At 41.6% G+C, this 26,162-nt stretch overlaps 1 protein-coding gene across 1 annotated transcript in view; it reads left to right on the forward strand.

Moving 5' to 3' along the window:
- The window catches only part of LOC128663628 (V-type proton ATPase subunit B, brain isoform), a 176,402-nt gene that overhangs the window by 142,179 nt on the left and 8,061 nt on the right, over window positions 1-26,162 (forward strand). Inside the window, exon 13 of the mRNA XM_053718045.1 lies at window positions 20,666-20,795. Coding sequence (XP_053574020.1) covers window positions 20,666-20,795 — 130 coding nt within the window. The remainder of the gene's footprint in view (window positions 1-20,665; window positions 20,796-26,162) is intronic.

Here is a 26,162-nt window from a genome sequence, read left to right on the forward strand (position 1 = left end):
CTTGGGCTAAATCCAGCTCCTATCTAAATTCTGGGGTCCTTTTCCCAGGTATAGACGTTTGGGAAGCGGATTATCTCTGTTAATCAAGCTTTACATCCGGGAGAATGGTCTTTACCCAGATATGTTTTTCAATTTTTCAGATGTGAGGGCTTCCAGAAATAGATCTGTTGGCCTTTCGTCTTAACAAGGAATTTCCCAGGGGCCTATTTCAGGTCCGGGGATCCTCAGGCGGAAGTAGCGTATGCTTTGACACTTCCTTGGAATTATCATTCTGTCTATATCTTCCGCCTCTAGTTCTTCAAAAATTCTAATGGAACGTTCGTTTGTATTGCTGGTGGTTCCAGCATGGCCTCACAGGTTTTGGTATGCGGATCTCATTCGGATGGCCAGTTGCCAACCTTGGACATTTCCGTTAAGACCAGACCTTTTATCTCAAGGCCCATTTTTCCATCAGGATCTCAAATCATTTAATTTGAAGATATGGAGATTGAACGTTTGATTCTTAGTCATAGAGGTTTCTCTGACTCAGTGATTAATACTATGTTACAGGTTTGTAAATCTGTCTCTAGAAAGATTTATTATCGAGTTTGGAAGACTTTCATTTCTTGGTGTTCTTCTCATAAATTATTTTGGCATTCTTTTAGAATTCCTAGAATTTTACAATTTTTCAGGTTGGTTTTGTCTGCAAGTTATTTGAAAGGACAAATCTCTACTCTTTCGGTTCTTTTTTCACAGAAAGATTGCTATTCATTCTGATATTCATTGTTTTGTGCAGGCTTTGGTTTGTATCAAGCCTGTCATTAAGTCAATATCTCCTCCTTGGAGTCTCAATTTGGTACTGAGGGCTTTACAGGCTCCTCCGTTTGAACCTTTGCGTTCTCTGGACATTAAAATTACTTTCTTGGAAAGTATTGTTCTTTTTGGTTATCTCTTCTGCTAGAAGAGTTTCTGAGTTTTCTGCTCTTTCTTGTGGATCTCCTTTTCTGATTTTTCATCAGGGTAAGGCAGTGTTCCTTCCTGTTATTCATTATTTTGTTCAGGTTTCGGTTCTTATCAAACCTGTCATTAAGCCAATTTCTCCTCCTTAGAGTTTTAATTTGGTTCTAAAGGCTTTACAGGCTCTTCTATTTGAGCATATGTTTTCCTAGACATTATTTACTTTCATGGAAAGTATTGTTCTTTTTAGACATCTCTTCAGCTAGAACAATTTTTAATTATCTGTTCTTTCTTGTGAGTCTCCTTTTTCTGATTTTTTTCATCAGGATAAGGTTTTTTGCTATCCTCATTTCAATTTTTACCTAAAGTTGTGATTTCTTTCAACATTAGGGAGGAATTATTGTCTTTTACTTAGACTTCTTTGGTAAGATTCTTACATTCTTTGGATATGGTAAGAGTTTTGAAATCTTATGTTGAAGCTATTCAGATTTCAGATAGTCTTCTAGTCTATTTGTTATCTTTTCTGGTGTTAGGAAGGTCAAAAGGCTTCTGCCATTTATTTGGCATCTGCTTAAACTTTCGATTCATCATGCTTATTTGGAGTCGGGTGGATTCCCGCCTCGGAGGATTATGGCTCATTCTACTAGGTAAGTTTCTACCTCCTGGGCTTTTTAAGAATGAAGCTTCTGTTGATCAGATTTGCAAAGCAATGACTTGGTCTTCTTTGCATACTTTTACTATGTTCTGCCATTTTTGGCAGTTTTGGTAGAATGGTACTTCAGGCAGCTGTTTCAGTTTGATTCTTCTGCTGATATTTTCAGTTTTTTTCATTATAAAAATTGAAACTTTTTTGATTTGGGTAGTGGATTAATTTTTCAGCGGAATTGGCTGTCTTTATTTTATCCCTCCCTCTCTAGTGACTCTTGCGTGGAAGTTCCACATCTTGGGTATTTATTATTCCATACGTCACTAGCTCATGGACTCTTGCTAATTACATGAAAGAAAACATAATTTATGTAAGAACTTACCTGATAAATTCATTTCTTTCATATTAGCAAGAGTCCATGAGGCCCACCCTTTTTTGTGGTGGTTATGATTTTTTGTATAAAGCACAATTATTCCAATTCCTTATTTTTTTTATGCTTTCACTCCTTTTTTATCACCCCACTTCTTGGCTATTCGTTAAACTGAATTGTGGGTGTGGTGAGGGGTGTATTTATAGGCATTTTAAGGTTTGGGAAACTTTGCCCCTCCTGGTAGGAATGTATATCCCATACGTCACTAGCTCATGGACTCTTGCTAATATGAAAGAAATTAATTTATTAGGTAAGTTCTTACATAAATTATGTTTTTACGATATGACGAGTCCACGGATTTCATCCTTACTTGAGGGATATTAACCTCCTGCTAACCGGAAGTGGCAAAGTGCACCACAGCAGAGCTGTATATATAGCCCCTCCCATCCCCTCCAAAATTTGGAAAAAGTATGAAGGGACGACCAAGTTCGCAGCCTTACAAATCTGTTCAACAGATGCATCGTTTTTAAAAGCCTATGTGGAAGCCACAGCCCTAGTAGAATGAGCCGTAATTCTTTCAGGAGACTGCGTTCCAGCAGTCTCATATGCCAGGCGGATGATACTTCTCAGCCAAAAAGAAAGAGAGGTAGCTGTAGCTTTCTGACCCCTACGCTTTCCAGAATAAACAATGAAGATGATTGACGAAAATCCTTAGTTGCCTGTAAGTAAAACTTTAAGGCACGGACCACATCCAAGTTATGTAACAGACGCTCCTTCTTGGAAGAAGGATTAGGACACAATGAAGGAACAATAATTTCCTGATTAATATTCTTATTCGAAAAAACCTTAGGAAGAAAAACAGGTTTGGTACGTAAAACCACCTTATCAGAATGAAAAATGAGATAAGGAGAATCACACTGTAGTGCTGAAAGCTAAGGAATTCTTCGAGCAGAAGAAATAACAACTAAAAACAGAACTTTCCAAGATAACAATTTGATATCCATGGAATGCATAGGTTCAAACGGAACCCCTTGAAGAACTCGAAGAACTAAATTCAAACTCCAGGGAGGAGTAATGGGTCTATATACAGGCTTAATTCTAGATAGAGCCTGACAAAAAGACTGAACATCTGGCACATTTGCCAAACGTTTGTGAAACAGAATTGACAAAGCTTAAATTTGTCCAATTTAAGTAACTCACTGATAACCCTTTCTCCAATCCTTCTTTGAGAAAAGACAGAATCCTAGGAATCCTAACTTTACTCCCTGAGTAACCCTTGGATTCACACCAATAAAGATATTTACGCCATATCTTATGATAGATCTTTCTAGTGACAGGCTTTCTGGCCTGTATCAAAGTATTGATGACCGAATCAGAGAATCCTCGCTTTGATAAAATCAAGCGTTCAATCTCCACGCAGTCAGCTGCAGAGAACTTAGATTTGGATGTTGGAAAGGACCTTGAATGAGAAGGTCCTGTCTCAATGGAATTTTCCACGGTGGCAGAGAGGACATGTCCACTAGATATGCATACCAAGTCCTGCGTGGCCACGCAGGCGCTATCAGGATCACTGATGCTCTCTCCTGTTTGATTCGAGCAATCACACGTGGGAGGAGAGGAAACGGTGGAAACACATAAGCTAGGCTGAACAACCAAGGCACTGCCAAGGCATCTATCAGTTCGGCCTGAGGATCCCTTGACTGAGATCCGTATCTTGGAAGCTTGGCATTTTGTTGAGATGCCATCAAATCCAACTCTGGTCTGCCCCATCTGAGAATCAATGAGGCAAATATCTCCGGGTGAAGTTCCCACTCCCCCGGATAAAAAGTCTGTCGACTTAGAAAATCCGCTTCCCAGTTCTCTACTCCTGGGATGTAGATCGCTGACAGATGGCAAGAGTGGGCTTCCACCCAACAGATTATCTTGGTTACTTCTATCATCGCTAAGGAACTCCTTGTTCCCCCCTGATGATTGATATATGCCACAGTCGTAATGTTGTCCGACTGGAATCTGATGAATTTGGCCAAAGCCAACTGAGGCCACGCCTGAAGCGCATTGAATATTGCTCTCCGTTCCAGAATATTGATTGGAAGAAGAGACTCCACCGGAGTCAAAAAACACCCTGAGCCTTCAGGGAGTTCCAAACTGCACCCCAGCCCAGAAGGCTGGCATCTGTTGTCACTATCACCCACGAGGGTCTGCGGAAACAAATCCCTTGGGACAGATGATCCGGCGACAACCACCAAAGAAGAGTTTCTGGTCTCTTGATCCAGATTCATCTGAGGAGATAAGTCTGCATAATCCCCATGCCACTGTCCGAGCATGCACAGCTGCAGTGGTCTGAAATGAAAGCCAGCAAACGGAACTATGTTCATTGCCACTACCATTAATCCAATTACCTCCATACAATGAGCCACTGATGGCCGAGGAATGGACTGAAGTGCTCGGCAAGTATTTAGAATCGTTGATTTTCTGACCTCCGTCAGAAATATTTTCATGGCTACCGAGTCTATCAGAGTTCCCAAGAAGGGAACCCTTGTCTGTGGGACAAGTGAACTCTTCTCTATGTTCACCTTCCAGCCATGAGTTCTCAGAAAAGACAACACTGTGTCCGTGTGAGATTTTGTCAGATGATATGTTGACGCCTGAATCAGAATGTCGTCCAGATAAGGCGCCACCGCTATTCCTTGCGGTCTGAGAACCGCCAAAAGAGACCCTAGAACCTTTGTGAAGATTCTGGGTGCTGTGGCCAACCCGAAGGGAAGAGCCACGAACTGATAATGTTTGTCCAAGAAGGCAAACCTTAGGAACCGATGATGATCTTTGTGGATTGGAATATGAAGGTAAGCATCCTTCAAATCCACGGTAGTCATATATTTACCCTCCTGGATCAATGGTAAAATTGTTTGAATTGTCTCCATCTTGAATGATGGAACTCTTAGAAATTTGTTTAGACACTTGAGGTCTAAGATGGGTCTGAACATTCCCTCTTTTTTGGGAACCACAAATAGGTTTGAGTAAAACTCCTGTCCCTGTTCCAATTTTGGAACTGGACAAATTACTCCCATAGTAGAAAGGTCTTTTACACAGTGTAAGAACGCCTCTCTTTATCTGGTTTGCAGATAATTTTGAAAGATAAAATCTCCCTCTTGGGAGAAAATCCTTGAATTCCAATTGATAACCGTGGGTCACTATTTCTAGTGCCCAGGAATCCTGAACATCTCTTGCCCAAGCCTGAGCAAAGAAAGAGTCTGCCCCCTACTGGATCCGGTCCCGGATCGGGGGCCACCCCTTCATGCTGTCTTAGGAGCAGCAGTGGGCTTTTTGGATTGTTTACCCTTATTCCAGTTCTGATTGGGTCTCCAGACTGATTTAGATTGGGAAAAATTCCCTTCCTGCTTTGTGGAAGAAGAAGCGGGGGGTCCTCCTTTAAAGTTCCGAAAGGAACGAAAATTATTCTGTTTACCCCTCATTTTAACCGACTTATCCTGAGGTGGGGCATGGCCTTTACCTCCTGTAATATCAGAAATGATTTCCTTCAATTCTGGCCCGAAAAGGGTCTTACCTTTAAAGAGAATAGCTAAAAGCTTATGTTTTGATGACACATCAGCAGACCAAGATTTGAGCCATAATGCTCTACGTGCTAAAATAGCAAATCCTGCATTTTCTTTCATGTAATTAATAAGAGTCCATGAGCTAGTGACGTATGGGATATAGATTCCTACCAGGAGGGGCAAAGTTTCCCAAACCTCAAAATGTCTATAAATACACCCCTCACCACACCCACAATTCAGTTTTACAAACTTTACCTCCCATGGAGGTGGTGAAGTAAGTTTGTGCTAGATTCTACGTTGATATGTGCTTCGCAGCAGGCTGGAGCCCGGTTTTCCTCTCAGAGTGCAGTGAATGTCAGAGGGATGTGAACAGAGTATTGCCTATTTGAATACAATGGTCTTCCTCTAGGGGATCTATTTCATAGGTTCTCTGTTATCGGTCGTAGAGATTTCTTCTCCTACCTCCCTTTTCAGATCGACGATATACTCTTATATACCATTACCTCTACTGATTCTCGTTTCAGTACTGGTTTGGCTATCTACTATATGTAGATGAGTGTCTTAGGGTAAGTAAGTCTTATTTTTTTATGACACTCTAAGCTATGGTCGGGCACTTTATATGTAAAGTTCTAAATATATGTCTTTAAACTTATATTTGCCATGATTCAGGATAATCAGTATTCCTTCTTTCAGACAGTCAGTTTCATTATTTGGGATAATGTATATGAATGAATATTTTTTTCTTACCTGTACAATTTTCAATTGACTTTTTTCCCTGTGGGCGGTTAGGCTCGCAGGGGCTGAAAATGCTACAATTTATTGCGTCATTTTTGGCGCGGACTTTTTTGGCTATTTGAAAAGCGGCATCAGTAATAAAAGAATTAGCTAGCTTGAGAGCCTTAATTCTATCTAAGATGTCATCTAATGGAGTCTCAACCTTAAGAGACTCTTCTAGAGCCTCAAACCAAAAAGCTGCTGCAGTAGTTACTGGAACAATGCAAGCCGTAGGTTGTAAAAGAAACCCCTGATTAACAAATATTTTCTTTAGTAGACCCTCTAATTTCTTATCTATAGGGTCCTTGAAAGCACAACTATCCTCAATGGGTATAGTAGTACGCTTAGCTAGGGTAGATATAGCTCCCTCTACTTTAGGGACCGTCTGCCATGAGTCCCGAATGGTATCTGATATGGGAAACATTTTCTTAAAATTAGGAGGGGGAGAAAACGGTATACCTGGTCTATCCCATTCCTTTCTAATAATTTCCGAAATTATCTTAGGAACCGGAAAAACATCAGTGTAAGTAGGTACTTCCAAATATTTATCCATTTTACACAATTTTTCTGGAGGAATCACAATAGGGTCACAATCATCCAGAGTTGCTAAAACCTCCCTAAGTAACAGGGAGGTTTTACCTCAGACATCCGAATCTGTCTGAGGTAAAACATTCCCTGAATCAGAAATTTCACCTTCAGACAATAATTCCCTGATCCCCAATTCAGAGCACTGTGAGGGAACATCGGAAATAGCTAATAAAGCATCAGAGGATTCAGTATTTACATTAATACCTGACCTACTGCGTTTACCCTGCAACACTGGTAATTTAGATAATACCTCTGTAAGGGTAGTTAACATAACTGCAGCCATCTCCTGCAGAGTAAAAGAATTAGACGCACTAGAAGTACTTGGCGTACCTTCTGTGGGCATTAAAGGTTGTGACACTTGGGGAGAATTGGATGGCATATCCTGATTCTCTTCAGACTGAGAATCATCCTTAGGCACACTTTCTTTATTTAAAATATGCTTTTTACATTGTAAGGCCCTTTCAGTACAAGAGTTACACAATGTTAGAGGGGGTTGCACAAAAGTTTCTTAACACATAGAACAATGAGAATCCTCAATGTCAGACATGTTGAACAGACTAGTAATACCACAAAAGTCGTTTAAACATTTATTGCAAAAAATAAACATTTGAAAAAACGTGTACTGTGCTTTTAAGAAAAGAAAAAGTGAACAGTTTTTCCAAAAAGCTCAATTAACGTTAAATGATCTCCAAATTTAACTAAGATGGTTGGTTAATCCAAAAATTACTGCACCCAAAAGTAAGGGCAGAAATAAAGTTTTAAAGTACTTATATTCAACAACTAGTCAAAATATAAACAAAAATACCCTCTGCACCTCTGTGGCTCCTACCTGCCCCCAGGTTACTTCGAAACAAGTTTCCAACCTTTCAGACCAGCTATACAGTCCAGGAGCCACCAGAGTTACTGTTTGCTGCTGCTGAGCCTGAAGGAAATGCGCATCTGAGCGTGCAAAAATAAGCCCCGCCCCTTAAGGTCGATGCCGGAGTAGGCCCAAACACAACCACATGGGAATGCCGTTTTGCACTAAAGTTAATGCACAACACAGAATACAACCCCTCAAACCAAAAAACAAATAAGTTTAAATGCCAAGAATAAAAAACGTAATACATCGTTTTTTAATAGTCTCCCATGTCACATAACCCAAATAAAGTCAACCAATGATAAATTTAATATAGGGACTCCAGTAATACCCCTCTTATAAAATAGGATTACTGCTTACCCCATTCCCATACAGGGAAATAATGCCAGCCAGTTCTGATACACCAAGTCTCCTCAGAAAAAAAGGCTGCACATACCTTAATGCTGCTTGTTGCATGAAACCGGTCTCCACACTGAAGATGTCTCATGGTTACCTTCAGAAGTCTTGTGGGAACCAGCGTGGATCTTAGTTACAACTGCTAAGATCATCAACCTCAGGGCAGAAATCTTCTTCCATATCCCCCTGAGGAAAATAGTACGCACCGGTACCATTTAAAATAAAAAACTTATTGATTGAAGAAACTAAAATTAACACCTCACTTTACCATGTCTTCCTAGTATAACACAGGCAAAGATAATGACTAAGGATGGAGGGGATGGGAGGGGCTATATATACAGCTTTGCTGTGGTGCTCTTTGCCACTTCCTGTTAGCAGGAGGTTAATATCCCAAAAGTAAGGATGAAATCCGTGGACTCGTCATATCTTTGTAAAAGAATTAACTCCTTTTTCTTTCATAGAGTGGAGAGAATCCATGTCATTACATATAGGATTACTTTCATTGCCACCAGAAAGAGGCAAACTCACCCCTATATACCAGAACCTTTCTCTCCCATTACTCAGTAATTCCCTACTACTGTTACGTTTTTGCCTCCAAGAAAAAGGTAGAACATATGAAGTGCTCTGATCTTCACATTGATAGGGTACCAATGTGAAACCCATATGCCCCATCAGAGTGGCTCCTGGATAGAAGGGAGAGAAGGGTTAAGGACCCAGCAATCTTCTTAAAGCTAACACTTACATGCTGGATATATTATTTGTCTGTTCCTAGATAGCCTGCTACCTTCCCTGTGGCACAGTCAGTGCCTAAATTGATGTCTAAGGATGTTTAATGAGATCAAGTCAGGTGTACCTTTTTTCCCTAATTCTAAGCCATGTTTCTCCAACATTGGTGTGTCCGGTCCACGGCGTCATCCATTACTTGTGGGAAATATTCTCCCCCACAGGGAAAGGCAAGGAGAGCACACAGCAAGAGCTGTCCATATAGCTCCCCCTCTGGCTCCGCCCCCCAGTCATTCTCCTTGCCGCTCTGAACAAGTAGCATCTACCACGGGGATGGCGAGGAGTTTGTGGTACAAGGTCCATTCGAACATCCAAATCTAGTTTCTCTGCAGCTGACTGCTTGGAAATTGAACGCTTGATTTTATCCAAGCGTGGGTTTTCAAATTCTGTGATAGATACTCTGGTCCAAGCCAGAAAACCTGTGACTAGAAAGATTTACCATAAAATATGGAAAAGATATATCTGTTGGTGTGAATCCAAAGGATTCTCCTGGAGTAAGATTAAAATTCCAAAGATTCTCTCCTTTCTCCAAGAAGGTTTGGATAAAGGGTTGTCAGCTAGTTCTCTAAAAGGACAGATTTCTGCATTATCCGTCTTGTTGCACAAACGACTGGCAGCTTTGCCAGATGTACAAGCTTTTGTTCAGGCTTTGGTTAGAATCAAGCCTGTTTACAGACCCATGACTCCTCCTTGGAGTCTAAATTTAGTTCTTTCAGTTCTTCAAGGGGTTCCGTTTGAACCTTTACATTCCATAGATATTAAGTTATTATCTTGGAAAGTTCTGTTTTTGGTTGCTATTTCTTCTGCTAGAAGAGTTTCTGAATTATCTGCTTTGCAGTGTAATCCACCATATCTGGTTTTTCATTCAGATAAGGTTGTTTTGCGTACTAAGCCTGGTTTTCTTCCAAAAGTTGTTTCCAACAAGAACATCAACCAGGAAATAGTTGTTCCTTCTTTGTGTCCGAATCCAGTTTCAAAGAAGGAACGTTTATTACACAATTTAGATGTTGTTCGTGCTTTAAAGTTCTATTTAGAAGCAACAAAAGATTTTAGACAAACCTCATCTTTGTTTGTCGTTTACTCTGGTAAGAGGAGAGGTCAAAAAAGCTACTGCTACCTCTCTCTCTTTCTGGCTGAAAAGCATTATCCGCTTGGCTTATGAGACTGCCGGACGGCAGCCTCCTGACCGTATCACAGCTCACTCTACTAGGGCTGTGGCTTCCACATGGGCCTACAAGAACGAGGCTTCTGTTGACCAGATATGTAAGGCAGCGACTTGGTCTTCTCTGCACACTTTTGCCAAATTCTACAAATTTGATACTTTTACTTCTTCGGAGGCTATTTTTGGGAGAAAGGTTTTGCAAGCCGTGGTGCCTTCCGTTTAGGTAACCTGATTTGCTCCCTCCCTTCATCCGTGTCCTAAAGCTTTGGTATTGGTTCCCACAAGTAATGGATGACGCCGTGGACCGGACACACCAATGTTGGAGAAAACAGAATTTATTCTTAACTGATAAATTACTTTCTCCAACGGTGTGTCCGGTCCACGGCCCGCCCTGGTTTTTTAATCAGGTTGAAAAAATTTTCTTTATACACTACAGTCACCACGGCACCCTATGGTTTCTCCTTTTTCTCCTAACCGTCGGTCGAATGACTGGGGGGCGGAGCCAGAGGGGGAGCTATATGGACAGCTCTTGCTGTGTGCTCTCCTTGCCTTTCCCTGTGGGGGAGAATATTTCCCACAAGTAATGGATGACGCCGTGGACCGGACACACCGTTGGAGAAAGTAATTTATCAGGTAAGCATAAATTCTGTTTTCCTTTGCCAATCTTTAAATTGGAGCTTTGGGGGACAGTCTCTAAAGTGGATGGCACTATCCTACATTAGCTAGGCAGACTACTATTCCGTTAGAGCAGGGGTTTTCAAACCTGTTCTCAGGCCTCCATTACAGGCCATATTTTTCTGGATTACCTTGGGTGAGATCAGGTTAATAACCATGTTTATTTCCCCTGTTCTCCAGTTCAATTATTCTAAAAATCTGGCCTCTTGGGTAGGCCTGAGGACAGACCCAAATGATAGCTTGAAGTCTTCCATAGGTATTCATTCCAGCTTTTGGGTTAGACTCCTTGTAAGAGATCCAGAATAGAGTGACGCTGATTAAAGTAACTAACATCTTTATCTGTGATGTAGAGATGGAAGTGCTTTGCATAAATGCGAAAAGTGCTGCTAGGGCTGTTTTAGCTTGACATGCCATGGATGTCTTCGTTTGTGGACATTGTCTCTAAAAGCAGATTTTGGTATTTTACCCTTTCAAGATAAAATCCTATTTTGGGCATTTCATGGATGCTATTATATCCACATTTACTGGCAGTAAGGGGCTTTCTTGCCACAGGATAAGAAATCCAAGGGCTGAACTCCAAGACGATTGTTTCTATCAGCACTCAATGTCAGAAAGCCTCTGTCTCTTCTCTACTCAAGGTACAGGTTCCTCCAAGTCCTCTTGGGGACCCAGCTCCTCTTGGTCTACGACTAGACATACCAAAAAGCCCACTTCTACTTCCTAATTAGCATGCAGAATTATGCCTCCCTGCCAGAATTCTCTTCCTGTAGGAGGCAAGCTGAAACTCTTTTGTGAGGTTTGGGCACACTCCATTTCAGATTCCCGAGTGCTAAATATAGTATTGCAAGGATACATAATCGGCTTCTTTCCTTAGACCTCCCTGAAAATTATTTTATCTATCCAATACCTCCAGGTTCTGATTAAGGCTCATACTTTATTCTCATCTGGTAGATCTAGAAGGACAGGGAGTGATTTATCCAATTCCCATGGATGACCAGGGTCCGGCTTTCTACTTAAACTTGTTTGTGGATTCCAAGGAGGGAACATTTCTTATTTCCAATGTAAAGTTCCTAAGAACTTTCTGATAGAGACCCAATCCACTACTATCCCTCTAGTGCAGGAAAGTCAGTTCATGGCAACTGTAGATCTGAAAGATGCATACCTTAACATCCCTAGGGATCATGTAAAATTCCTGAGGTTTGCCTTTTCAGACAGGTATTGCCAGTGTGTGGTTTTGCCAGTCGGTCATGCTTACAACCCCCAAGAGTATTCACCAAGGTGTTGGGGGTGGCCTTGCTAATGATATTGCATGCTCAGCATCTTTAAGTGACACCTTATCTGGACGATATTCTACTCAAGGCTCCCTCTTTTCAATAGGCGGTCACAGAAACCTTGCTTACTTTGCTTCAGACATTTTTGGTGCATATATGTAGGAAAGAGCTCTATAGCTCCAACCACTTGAATCTCCATTCAGGAGTGTCCACAGTTTTATCTCTGATAGAAGAGAGCAGACGTCCATTCAGGAGTGTCCGCAATTTTATCTCTGATAGAAGAGAGCAGACTAGAGCTTAAGGCAGCCTCCGTTAAGTTGCAGCATATTGCATTTCTTTGGCTTGGAAGTTGTGTGGTTGATGGTTGCTTCCTCAGATGTGGTTCCCTTTTCCAGATTTCATCTCAGATCTCTGCAACTCTTATTTGTCAACGGAACAGATGACGGAGACTTGCTAAGTTGCCGACCCTTCACCTTAGGGAATGGTCCTTGCATCAGGAGTTATTCATCTATATTTTGAGGCACTGGAGAAAGCTAGAGAAGGGTTTGAGAAGATTTTTGACAATCACGTTTCCCTGTTATTGTGCCAGGTCCTTGTGGATGCCTTAGTGGTGTCTTCATCATTCAAGCTGATTTTCATTCTTCCCCCTTTTTTGTGCTACTCTCCAAAGTATGTGATTTATCTAGCCTTATGTGCCAGCATCTGGAGGTTCTCCAGGATGGTATTAGAGAAGGGCTTATGAGCTCGCTCTCGAAAGGGTATGGTTGCTGCGTTGTCTGTGCTGTGCAACAGGAAGATTGACAAAATTCCTATTTAGACTATCCGTATCCTATCCTTTATCCAGCTTCTATACCTATCAAACCTGTAAGTAGACCTGCAATGCCTTGGTCATGAGGGTGCTTCACCTTCATCTCTTGGCCTGCAAAGGTTCCCTTTCTAGCCATTCGGCTTGCTGTGTCTCAGTTTTCAGCTATGATTTCTATGCCTCCTCTACTTAAATATATAAAGTATTTTAGTATTTGTTTCAGATTGCTCTGTTCTCTTTTATTTTTTCCCACAACATTCCCATTACAGAGGTTGTGTTGGTCAGTGTTAGACTTGATATTTCTATATGTAGCAGATACTGACAAACTCTGATAATTTATATCTGGCTTCTTATTTAGACAACATCCTTATTACAACCTCAGCAGCAGGAATGCTACCACAACTATGGATGGTAAATAAACCATTCCAAATGTGTTCTAATACCACAATTTAATAGGAATTATTATTGGCAGAAGTTCAACGAGCATATTTCTTCCAATGTCTCAGGTATGGGTATTCTCTGATGGGTAGAAATCCATCACAGGGTAATTTATGAAATGAATATACCAAGTCATTAGAACTTTTAGTTTCATTTTGTCATCTTAACATTCATGCTTTTTCAAATTAAGTTTTTTTTTCTACTTTTTTGAAGACCTGCACACCTATTAATAGATGGAAGGTTTGGGTCCTTTGTGGCACATGGTGTGAAGCAGGAACCTTCTTAGGAAGACCATAACTATTCCAAGGTGTTACGGTACCAACAGTGTACCAAGGGTTAATACCAGGGAACAACGTCCTGCATAGGGAATCAGCAATTCACAAACCAGCCAGTTTTCAGGTTTAAACAGAATATCTGCTTTATTTGAAGGCAGCACACAGATTTATACACCCTCGCTTCAGGTTACAAAGGGCATTGGTTTAACAGTAAAGCAAACATATGAACAATGCATCAAACAATTGTCTATTCACAGGTAAAACAGATTAACATATTAAGTTACTTAACTAGGGAAGAACGTTTACTCAGACAATCTGATGTTGGGCAGTCTAGTTAACATAATCACACAAGGACACAATCAGTTTACCCAGACAGACTCCTGAGACACAATCAGATCTTAAACATACATAGAATACATCTTATTACAGAATATAGGAACAGTTCTTATTAGCTATAAAGTCTTTTATGCCCACTTTGCTTATAGAGTCACAATTGCTCCCACAAGGGGCACTCACACCCTGTACCCATCCTGTATTTATGGATACAGGGTGACATAGACATAAGACAGAGGTATGAAAGTACATGGGGTGTCCAGCATATAAAATTCCATATTTCCATGCAGTCTCTGGGTATCCTTAAGCCCATGTACCTCCAGCCCAAAGAATGTTCCATAACAGGCCCTCCAATGTACAGTGGCGAGATTGGTTTTGTCACACAAGGTTTTTAACTTTCCTTTTTTTTTTTCCTAAGGTGGGTTTTTCTTGGAATATTCTTCATTGTGGGGGAGGCATGATGTTGTCAGATCTCTCATTGGCTCTCTTCCAGTTCAGAGTTTGATGGGGAGAACATTTGTATACAGCTTCATTGAATTTATTATTTTTTTATTATTACTTTTTGAAGCCTTTCCAATCTATTTGATTAGCCAAAATTTTGAAGTCATTAATACAACGCAAACATCTGAATAAACATGATAAAAACAGAAATAGGTGTTTGAAAAAATATTTGCAAACGATATAGTTAAATGCTAAGGTTAATTGCTGATACTTACCTAAAGTGTTTGAATTAATGCAGGCTTTTTTAATATAATAATATTAGTTCATAAAGTGCGCAATAAACAATTCAGTATCTTTTTCTAAAATTAACATTTTTATCCCTTTCTCTGTATCTTTTGCTTTCATATGTATGCTATATGTAAATGTTGTATATTTAAAAAAAAAAAAAAAAATGAAGGTAGCTTACAATATGTTGATCCCACTCATTCTATTTCTTTCATGTAATTAGCAAGAGTCCATGAGCTAGTGACGTATGGGATATACATTCCTACCAGGAGGGGCAAAGTTTCCCAAACCTCAAAATGCCTATAAATACACCCCTCACCACACCCACAATTCAGTTTTTACAAACTTTGCCTCCTATGGAGGTGGTGAAGTAAGTTTGTGCTAGATTCTACGTTGATATGCGCTCCGCAGCAAGTTGGAGCCCGGTTTTCCTCTCAGCGTGCAGTGAATGTCAGAGGGATGTGAGGAGAGTATTGCCTATTTGAATGCAGTGATCTCCTTCTACGGGGTCTATTTCATAGGTTCTCTGTTATCGGTCGTAGAGATTCATCTCTTACCTCCCTTTTCAGATCGACGATATACTCTTATTTATATACCATTACCTCTGCTGATTTTCGTTTCAGTACTGGTTTGGCTTTCTACAAACATGTAGATGAGTGTCCTGGGGTAAGTAAATCTTATTTTCTGTGACACTCTAAGCTATGGTTGGGCACTTTATTTATAAAGTTCTAAATATATGTATTCAAACATTTATTTGCCTTGACTCAGGATGTTCAACATTCCTTATTTTCAGACAGTCAGTTTCATATTTGGGATAATGCATTTGAATCGATCTTTTTTCTTACCTTAAAATTTGACTCTTTTTGACTTTTTTCCCTGTGGGCTGTTAGGCTCGCGGGGGCTGAAAATGCTTCATTTTATTGCGTCATTCTTTTTGGCGCAAAAAATCTTTTCTGTTGCGTCATTTTTGACGTCCTTTTGCGCCAAAAATGTCGGCGTTCCGGATGTGGCGTCCTTTTTGGCGCCAAAAAGCATTTAGGCGCCAAATAATGTGGGCGTCTTATTTGGCGCTAAAAAATATGGGCGTCGCTTTTGTCTCCACATTATTTCAGTCTCATTTTTTCTTTGCTTCTGGTTACTAGAAGCTTGTTTATTGGCATTTTTTTCCCATTCCTGAAACTGTCATTTAAGGAATTTGATCAATTTTGCTTTATATGTTGTTGTTTTTTTCTCTTACATATTGCAAGATGTCTCGCGTTGCATCTGAGTCAGAAGATACTTCAGGAAAATCGCTGTCTAGTGCTGGAACTACCAAAGCTAAGTGTATCTGCTGTAAACTTTTGGTAGCTATTCCTCCGGCTGTTGTTTTTGTATTAATTGTCATGACAAACTTGTTAAAGCAGATAATATTTCCTTTAGTAATGTACCATTGCCTGTTGCAGTTCCTTCAACATCTAAGGTGCAGAATGTTCCTGATAACATAAGAGATTTTGTTTCTGAATCCATCAAGAAGGCTATGTCTGTTATTTCTCCTTCTAGTAAACATAAAAAATCTTTTAAAACTTCTCTCTACAGATGAATTTTTAAATGAACATCATCATTCTGATTCTGATGACTCTTCTGGTTCAGAGGATTCTGTCTCAGAGATTGATACTGATAAATCTTCATATTTATTTATTTAAAATGGAATTTTTGTTCCTTACTTAAAGAAGTACTAATTGCTTTAGAAATAGAGGAGTCTGGTCCTCTTGATACTAATTCTAAACGTTTAGATAAGGTATTTAAATCTCCTGTGGTTATTCCAGAAGTTTTTCCTGTTCCTAATGCTATTTCTGAAGTAATTTCCAGAGAATGGGATAAATTGGGTAATTCATTTACTCCTTCTAAACGTTTTAAGCAATTATATCCTGTGCCGTCTGACAGATTAGAATTTTGGGACAAAATCCCTAAAGTTGATGGTGCTATTTCTACCCTTGCTAAACGTACTTCTATTCCTACGTCAGATGGTACTTTGTTTAAGGATCCTTTAGATAGGAAAATTGAATCCTTTCTAAGAAAAGCTTATCTGTGTTCAGGTAATCTTCTTCTTAGACCTGCTATATCATTGGCTGATGTTGCTGAAGCTTCAACTTTTTGGTTGGAGACTTTAGCGCAACAAGTAACAGATCATGATTCTCATAATATTATTATTCTTCTTCAGCATGCTAATAATTTTATCTGTGATGCCATTTTTGATATTATCAGAGTTGATGTCAGGTTTATGTCTCTAGCTATTTTAGCTAGAAGAGCTTTATGGCTTAAAACTTGGAATGCTGATATGGCTTCTAAATCAACTCTACTTTCCATTTCTTTCCAGGGTAACAAATTATTTGGTTCTCAGTTGGATTCTATTATCTCAACTGTTACTGGTGGGAAAGGAACTTTTTTACCACAGGATAAAAAATCTAAGGGTAAAAACAGGGCTAATCGTTTTCGTTCCTTTCGTTTCAACAAGGAACAAAAGCCTGATCCTTCATCCTCAGGAGCAGTTTCAGTTTGGAAACCATCTCCAGTCTGGAATAAATCCAAGCCTTCTAGAAAGGCAAAGCCTGCTTCTAAGTCCACATGAAGATGCGGCCCTCATTCCAGCTCAGCTGGTAGGGGGCAGGTTATGTTTTTTCAAAGAAATTTGGATCAATTCTGTTCACAATCTTTGGATTCAGAACATTGTTTCAGAAGGGTACAGAATTGGTTTCAAGATGAGACCTCCTGCAAAGAGATTTTTTCTTTCCCGTGTCCCAGTAAATCCAGTGAAAGCTCAAGCATTTCTGAATTGTGTTTCAGATCTAGAGTTGGCTGGAGTAATTATGCCAGTTCCAGTTCTGGAACAGGGGATGGGGTTTTATTCAAATCTCTTCATTGTACCAAAGAAGGAGAATTCCTTCAGACCAGTTCTGGATCTAAAAATATTGAATCGTTATGTAAGGATACCAACGTTCAAAATGGTAACTGTAAGGACTATCTTGCCTTTTGTTCAGCAAGGGCATTATATGTCCACAATAGATTTACAGGATGCTTATCTGCATATTCCGATTCATCCAGATCATTATCAGTTCCTGAGATTCTCTTTTCTGGACAAGCATTACCAGTTTGTGGCTCTGCCGTTTGGCCTAGCTACAGCTCCAAGAATTTTTACAAAGGTTCTCGGTGCCCTTCTGTCTGTAATCAGAGAACAGGGTATTGTGGTATTTCCTTATTTGGACGATATCTTGGTACTTGCTCAGTCTTTACATTTAGCAGAATCTCATACGAATCGACTTGTGTTGTTTCTTCAAGATCATGGTTGGAGGATCAATTCACCAAAAAGTTCATTGATTCCTCAGACAAGGGTAACCTTTCTGGGTTTCCAGATAGATTCAGTGTCCATGACTCTGTCTTTAACAGACAAGAGACGTCTAAAATTGATTTCAGCTGGTCGAAACCTTCAGTCACAATCATTCCCTTTGGTAGCCTTATGCATGGAAATTCTAGGTCTTATGACTGCTGCATCGGACGCGATCCCCTTTGCTCGTTTTCACATGCGACCTCTTCAGCTCTGTATGCTGAATCAATGGTGTAAGGATTACACAAAGATATCTCAATTAATATCTTTAAAACCGATTGTTCGACACTCTCTAACGTGGTGGACAGATCACCATCGTTTAATTCAGGGGGCTTCTTTTGTGCTTCCGACCTGGACTGTAATTTCACAGGTTGGGGAGCTGTGTGGGGATCTCTGACGGCACAAGGAGTTTGGGAATCTCAGGAGGTGAGATTACCGATCAATATTTTGGAACTCCGTGCAATTTTCAGAGCTCTTCAGTCTTGGCCTCTTCTGAAGAGAGAATCGTTCATTTGTTTTCAGACAGACAATGTCACAACTGTGGCATACATCAATCATCAAGGAGGGACTCACAGTCCTCTGGCTATGAAAGAAGTATCTCGAATTCTGGTTTGGGCGGAATCCAGCTCCTGTCTAATCTCTGCGGTTCATATCCCAGGTATAGACAATTGGGAAGCGGATTATCTCAGTCGCCAAACGTTGCATCCGGGCGAATGGTCTCTTCACCCAGAGGTATTTCTTCAGATTGTTCAAATGTGGGAGCTTCCAGAAATAGATCTGATGGCGTCTCATCTAAACAAGAAACTTCCCAGGTATCTGTCCAGATCCCGGGATCCTCAGGCGGAAGCAGTGGATGCATTATCACTTCCTTGGAAGTATCATCCTGCTTATATCTTTCCGCCTCTAGTTCTTCTTCCAAGAGTAATCTCCAAGATTCTGAAGGAATGCTCGTTTGTTCTGCTGGTAGCTCCAGCATGGCCTCACAGGTTTTGGTATGCGGATCTTGTCCAGATGGCCTCTTGCCATCCGTGGACTCTTCCGCTACGACCAGACCTTCTGTCGCAAGGTCCTTTTTTCCATCAGGATCTCAAATCCTTAAATTTAAAGGTATGGAGATTGAACGCTTGATTCTTGGTCAAAGAGGTTTCTCTGACTCTGTGATTAATACTATGTTACAGGCTCGTAAATCTGTATCCAGAGAGATATATTATAGAGCCTGGAAGACTTATATTTCTTGGTGTCTTTCTCATCATTTTTCTTGGCATTCTTTTAGAATTCCGAGAATTTTACAGTTTCTTCAGGATGGTTTAGATAAAGGTTTATCCGCAAGTTCTTTGAAAGGACAAATCTCTGCTCTTTCTGTTCTTTTTCACAGAAAGATTGCTAATCTTCCTGATATTCATTGTTTTGTACAAGCTTTGGTTCGTATAAAACCTGTCATTAAGTCAATTTCTCCTCCTTGGAGTTTGAATTTGGTTCTGAGGGCTCTTCAAGCTCCTCCGTTTGAACCTATGCATTCATTGAACATTAAATTACTTTCTTGGAAAGTTTTGTTCCTTTTGGCAATCTCTTCTGCCAGAAGAGTTTCTGAATTATCTGCTCTTTCTTGTGAGTCTCCTTTTCTGATTTTTCATCAGGATAAGGCAGTGTTGCGAACTTCTTTTGAATTTTTACCTAAAGTTGTGAATTCCAACAACATTAGTAGAGAAATTGTGGTTCCTTCATTATGTCCTAATCCTAAGAATTCTAAGGAGAAATCGTTACATTCTTTGGATGTTGTTAGAGCTTTGAAATATTATGTTGAAGCTACTAAGTCTTTCCGAAAGACTTCTAGTTTATTTGTTATCTTTTCCGGTTCTAGAAAAGGCCAGAAAGCTTCTGCCATTTCTTTGGCATCTTGGTTGAAATCTTTAATTCATCTTGCCTATGTTGAGTCGGGTAAAACTCCGCCTCAAAGGATTACAGCTCATTCTACTAGGTCAGTTTCTACTTCCTGGGCGTTTAGGAATGAAGCTTCGATTGATCAGATTTGCAAAGCAGCAACTTGGTCCTCTTTGCATACTTTTACTAAATTCTACCATTTTGATGTATTTTCTTCTTCTGAAGCAGTTTTTGGTAGAAAAGTACTTCAGGCAGCGGTTTCAGTTTGAATCTTCTGCTTATGTTTTTCATTAAACTTTATTTTGGGTGTGGATTATTTTCAGCAGGAATTGGCTGTCTTTATTTTATCCCTCCCTCTCTAGTGACTCTTGCGTGGAAAGATCCACATCTTGGGTAATCATTATCCCATACGTCACTAGCTCATGGACTCTTGCTAATTACATGAAAGAAAACATCATTTATGTAAGAACTTACCTGATAAATTAATTTCTTTCATATTAGCAAGAGTCCATGAGGCCCACCCTTTTTTTGTGGTGGTTATGATTTTTGTATAAAGCACAATTATTCCAATTCCTTATTTTATATGCTTTCGCACTTTTTTATCACCCCACTTCTTGGCTATTCGTTAAACTGAATTGTGGGTGTGGTGAGGGGTGTATTTATAGGCATTTTGAGGTTTGGGAAACTTTGCCCCTCCTGGTAGGAATGTATATCCCATACGTCACTAGCTCATGGACTCTTGCTAATATGAAAGAAATGAATTAATCAGGTAAGTTCTTACATAAATTATGTTTTTCCGTTCTTAAAGTAGCTTTTTTTTCGTTCTTTACAGTATGCCTGTTACGCTATTGGAAAAGATGTACAGGCTATGAAGGCAGTGGTGGGAGAAGAAGCTCTGACCTCTGATGACCTTCTGTACCTGGAGTTCTTGCAGAAGTTTGAAAGAAATTTCATCGCCCAAGGTAAGGAAAGGCAAACGCGTATTTAAAGCTTAAAAGTGTATATGAAAACCAAAATTTTTCTTTCATGATTCAGATAGAACATACACTTTTTAAGTGCTTTCCAATTTACTTCTATTATCAATTGTGCTTCATTCTCTTGGTATCCTTTTATTGAAGGCACAGAAATGCGCTACTGGCAGCTTACTAAATGCATCTGCAACTATCTCCCAGCTCATTAGATAGAAGTAAAGGGCAAATGTTTTTTTTTAAATGTATGTGCTGTCTTAATCATAAAAGAAAAAGTTTGCATTCCTTATCCCTTTTTTATGTTTACCTGTTTTTTTATTGAAGAAGATCTTAAAGGGACATTCTACTTAAAAAATAGATATTGCTTTAAAAGATAGATAATCCCTTTATTGTCCATTCCCCAGTTTTGCATAACCAACACTGTTATATTAATACAGTTTTTACCTCTGTGATTACCTTGTATCTAAACCTCTGCAGACTGCCCCCCTTATCTCTGTGTGTTGGTTTCTTTATAACTCCACAGGAGTGAGCACAATGGTATCTATGGCACACGTGAACTAGCACTGTCTGGCAATGAACAGCAAATAAAATTAACTGAAACAAGTGGCGGCCTGCTTGGGGCTTAAAACAGGCAGAGATTTAGACGTTATAACGTATATTAATATAACAATGTTGGTTGTGCAAAGCTAGAGGATGGGTAGTAAAGACATTATCTTTTTAAACAATAAAAAAAAATAAAGTACAGTGTCCCTTTAACCATTTCAGTGCTATCGACGGCTCTGAGCCGTCGCAGTTTCCCCCACTCAGGTGCTAACGACTGCTCAGAGCCGTCGCTAGCACTCTCCCACCTTGAGGGAGATCTGGGGGCTCCTACCCTGGCGATCGGGCCTGTATAGTGACAGGCATCGCCGGGGCGTCACGTTATTTAAAAATAACAATGTTAAGTATAGGAAAAGGGGGCATGCTGCTTAGAAGCCTGTATCTCACGTATCTAAGCAGCTACAGACCCCCAAGACCCACAGTTGGAAAGGTAATTGTCTAACCGTTTCTGAAAGAAAAAAGTAAAAAAAAAAAAAAAAAATATATATATATATATATATATATATATTTTTTTTTTTTTTTTTTTTTTAATTAAAAAAACCTTTAAACAGCTTAGCACTCAAAGGGTTAATGTCCAAATCTGATTATTTTGCCATTTAAGGGGACACTTTCCTTTTCTCCCAGTATGTTTATAGGCAGGCACTTGTTTTAAAGGGACGGTTTAGTCCAAAAAAAACTTTCATGATTCAGATAGGGCATGTAATTTTAAACAATTTTCCAATTTACTTTTATCACCAATTTTTCTTTGTTCTCTTGGTATTCTTAGTTGAAAGCTAAACCTAGGAGGTTCATATGCTAATTTTTTAGACCTTGAAGGCCGCCTCTTAAGAATGCATTTTAACAGGTTTTTCACCACTAGAGGGTGTTAGTTCACGTTTTTCATATAGATAACACTGTGCTCATGCACGTGAAGTTACCTGGGAGCCATCACTGATTGGCTAAACTGCAAGTCTGTCAAAAGAACTGAAATAAAGGGGCAGTTTTCAGAGGCTTATATACAAGGTAATCACAGAGGTAAAAAATATATAAATATATCTGTTGATTATGCAAAACTGCGGAATGGGTAAAAAAGGGATTATCTATCTTTTAAAACAATAACAATTCTGGTGTAGACTGTCCCTTTAAGACTAGGTAAATATATTACAGTTTTGATTGCTGTATATTAAAATAAATAAAAAGGAAGTATTTAAGCTTTTAAGTGATCTAAATTTGTTTACCTTTTTCTTTTGTTATAGCTTCTCCATTTTACTCTGTGAGAGTGGTATTAAGAAAACTTTCTACATGTTTATAGGCAGCAACATTGTATATATTCTTTTATTTTGGACAATGGAAGAAAAATGTAAAATGTGTGTGATGCTGATACTATTTAAAGCATTGAGTTGTAACTCCTAAACATAGTATAGAGAAAGCAGTGTGACTTCTGTGGTCCTAGAAAGCACCAAACATTTAGGAAACCACAGTTACTTGTAGAATGCTTTGCTTGTCTCAGAACATGGAATTATGGTTATTTGTAAAAAAATGTATTCTGGAAGGGAGTGGTTAATATGTCAGAAGTGGTGTTGAGCTTAGAAGGGTAAGTGCTTATTATCCAGCAAGTAGTCACCATCAAAATGATTTATTTGGTCTTAAAGGACCATTAAAAGCAAAAGGGTATAATAAAGACAATGTAATAAAACATACTCTGAATTTTAAATAAGCAGTAGTTTTATTTTTTTCTTCCATTTTCTGCCCCCTTCTATCATGTGACAGACATCAGTCAATCACAGATTAGCATACGTATACCCTGTGAGCTTGTGCACATGCTCAGTAGGTGCTCATTACCTAGAAAGACTATGCAAAAGGTCATAATGGAAGTAAATTGGAAAGTCTTAAAACTTCATGCTCTTTCTGAATCGTAAAAGTTTATTTTGACTTGAGTGTCTCTTTAAATGCTTTAAATAAAGCAATATAATTTGCTGTGATGTAAGGCCAGGTATGTTCCCCTCAAGCCTCATCGCCCTCTCCCTGCCACTGTGATGTAAGGCCAGGTATGTTTCCCAATCCCCTCTCCCTCATCCCTCCTTCCCCCCTTCCCTGCCGCTGTGATGTAAGGCCAGGTATGTTCCCCTCTCCCGAATCCTTCCTCCCTGCCACTGTGATGAAAGGCCAGGTATGTTCCCCTCTCCCTCATCCCTCCTCCCCCTTCCTGCAGCTGTGATGTAAGGCCAGGTATGTTCCCCTCTCCCTCATCCTTCCTCCCCCTTCCTGCAGCTGTGATGTAATTCCAGGTATGTTCCCCTCATCCCTCCTCCCCCTTCCTGCAAGCTGTGATGTAAGGCCAGGTATGTTCCCCTCTCCCTCATCCCTCCTCCCCCTCTCTGCAGCTGTGATCATGATGTAAGCCAGGTATGTTCCCCTCTCCCTCATCCCCCACTCCCGAATTCCTCCTCCCTGGCTCTGTGATGTATGTCTCCCCCCCCCCCCCCCCCTCACTATCCCTCATCCCTCCTCCCCACCGCTGTGATGTAAGGCCAGGTATGTTCCTCTCTCCCTCATCCCTCTCTCGATCCACTCTCCCTCATCCCCCCCCTCCCTGACGCTGTGATGTAAGGCCAGGTATGTTTCCCTATCCCCTCTCCCTCATCCCTCCCCCCCTTCCCTGCCACTGTAATGTAAGGCCAGGTATGTTCCCCTCTCCCGAATCCCTCCTCCCTGCCACTGTGATTCTAGGCCAGGTATGTTCCCCTCTCCCTCATCCCTCCTCCCCCTTCCTGCTGCTGTGATGTAAGGCCAGGTATGTTCCCCTCGCCCTCATCCCTCCTCCCCCTCCCTGCAGCTGTAATGTAAGGCCAGGCATGTTCCCCTCTCCCTCATCCCCCTCCCAGCAGCTGTGATCATGATGTAAGGCCAGGTATGTTCCCCTCTCCCTCATCCCCCACTCCTGAATTCCTCCTCCCTGCCACTGTGATGTAAGGCGAGGTATGTCGTCGTCCCCTCACGATCCCTCATCCCTTCTCCCTGCCGCTGTGATGTAAGGTCAGGTATGTTCCCCTCACCCCCCCCCCCCACCTGACGCTGTAATGTAAGGCCAGGTGTGTTCCCCTCTCCCTCATCCCTCCTCCCCCTCCCTGCAGCTGTAATGTAAGGCCAGGTATGTTTCCCTCCTCCCCCTTCCTGCAGCTGTGATCATGATGTAAGGCCAGGTATGTTCCCCTCTCCCTCACCCTCACCCCCCTTCTCCCTGCCACTGTGATGTAAGGCCAGGTATGTTCCCCTCTCCCTCATCCCCCTCTCCCTGCCACTGTGATGTAAGGCCAGGTATGTTCCCCTCTCCCTCATCCCCCCCCTCTCCCTCATCCCTCCTCCTCCCCCCTCCCTGACGCTGTAATGTAAGGCCAGGTATGTTCCCCTCCCAATCCCCTCTCCCTCATCCCCCCCCTCCCGATCCCCTCTCCCTCATCCCTCCTCCCCCATCCCTGACGCTGTAATGTAAGGCCAGGTATGTTCCCCTCTCCCTCACCCCCCATCCCAGTCCCCTCTCCCTCATCCCCCCCCCCCTCCCGATCCCCTCTCCCTCCTCCCCCCTCCCTGCCACTGTGATGTAAGGCCAGGTATGTTCCCCTCTCCCTCATCCCCCTCTCCCTGCCACTGATGTAAGGCCAGGTATGTTCCCCTGTCCCTGCCACTGTGATGTAAGGCCAGGTATGTTCCCCTCTCCCTCATCCCCCTCTCCCTGCCACTGTGATGTAAGGCCAGGTATGTTGCGCTCTCCCTCACCCCCCCCTCCCAATCCCCTCTCCCTCATCTCTCCTCCCCCCTCCCAATCCCCTCTCCCTCATCCCTCCTCCCCCTCCCTGATGCTGTAATGTAAGGCCAGGTATGTTCCCCTCTCCCTCATCCCCCCCCCCCCCTCCCGATCCCCTCTCCCGGCCACTGTAATGTAAGACCAGGTATGTTCCCCTCTCCCTCCTCTCTCCTCCCTACCACTGTGATTCTAGGCCAGGTATGTTCCCCTCGCCCTCATCCCTCCTCCCCCTCCCTCCAGCTGTAATGTAAGGCCAGCTATGTTCCCCTCATCCCTCCTCCCCCTCCCTGCAGCTGTAATGTAAGGCCAGGTATGTTCCCCTCTCCCTCATCCCTCCTCCCTACCACTGTGATTCTAGGCCAGGTATGTTCCCCTCTCCCTCCTCTCTCCTCCCTACCACTGTGATTCTAGGCCAGGTATGTTCCCCTCGCCCTCATCCCTCATCCCCCTCCCTCCAGCTGTAATGTAAGGCCAGCTATGTTCCCCTCATCCCTCCTCCCCCTCCCTGCAGCTGTAATGTAAGGCCAGGTATGTTCCCCTCTCCCTCATCCCTCCTCCCCCTCCCTGCAGCTGTGATCATGATGTAAGGCCAGGTATGTCCCTCCCCCCCCCATCACGATCCCTCCTCCCCGCCGCTGTGATGTAAGGCCAGGTATGTTCCCCTCTCCCGGCCATTGTGATGTTATGCCAGGTATGTTCCCCTCTCCCTCATCCCCACCTCCCCCCGATTCCCTCTCCCTGCCACTGTGATGTAAGGCCAGGTATGTTCCCCTCTCCCTCATCCCCCCCCCTCTCTGATGCTGTGATGCAAGGCCAGGTATGTTCCCCTCTCCCTCATCCCCCCTCCCTGACGCTGTGATGTAAGGCAGGTATGTTCCCCTCTCCCTCATCCCCCCTCCCTGCCACTGTGATGTAAGGCCAGGTATGTTGCGCTCTCCCTCACCCCCCCTCCCAATCCCCTCTCCCTCATCTCTCCT

The sequence above is a fragment of the Bombina bombina genome, chromosome 6 (assembly GCF_027579735.1).
Source record: "Bombina bombina isolate aBomBom1 chromosome 6, aBomBom1.pri, whole genome shotgun sequence".
Taxonomy (NCBI): domain Eukaryota; kingdom Metazoa; phylum Chordata; class Amphibia; order Anura; family Bombinatoridae; genus Bombina; species Bombina bombina.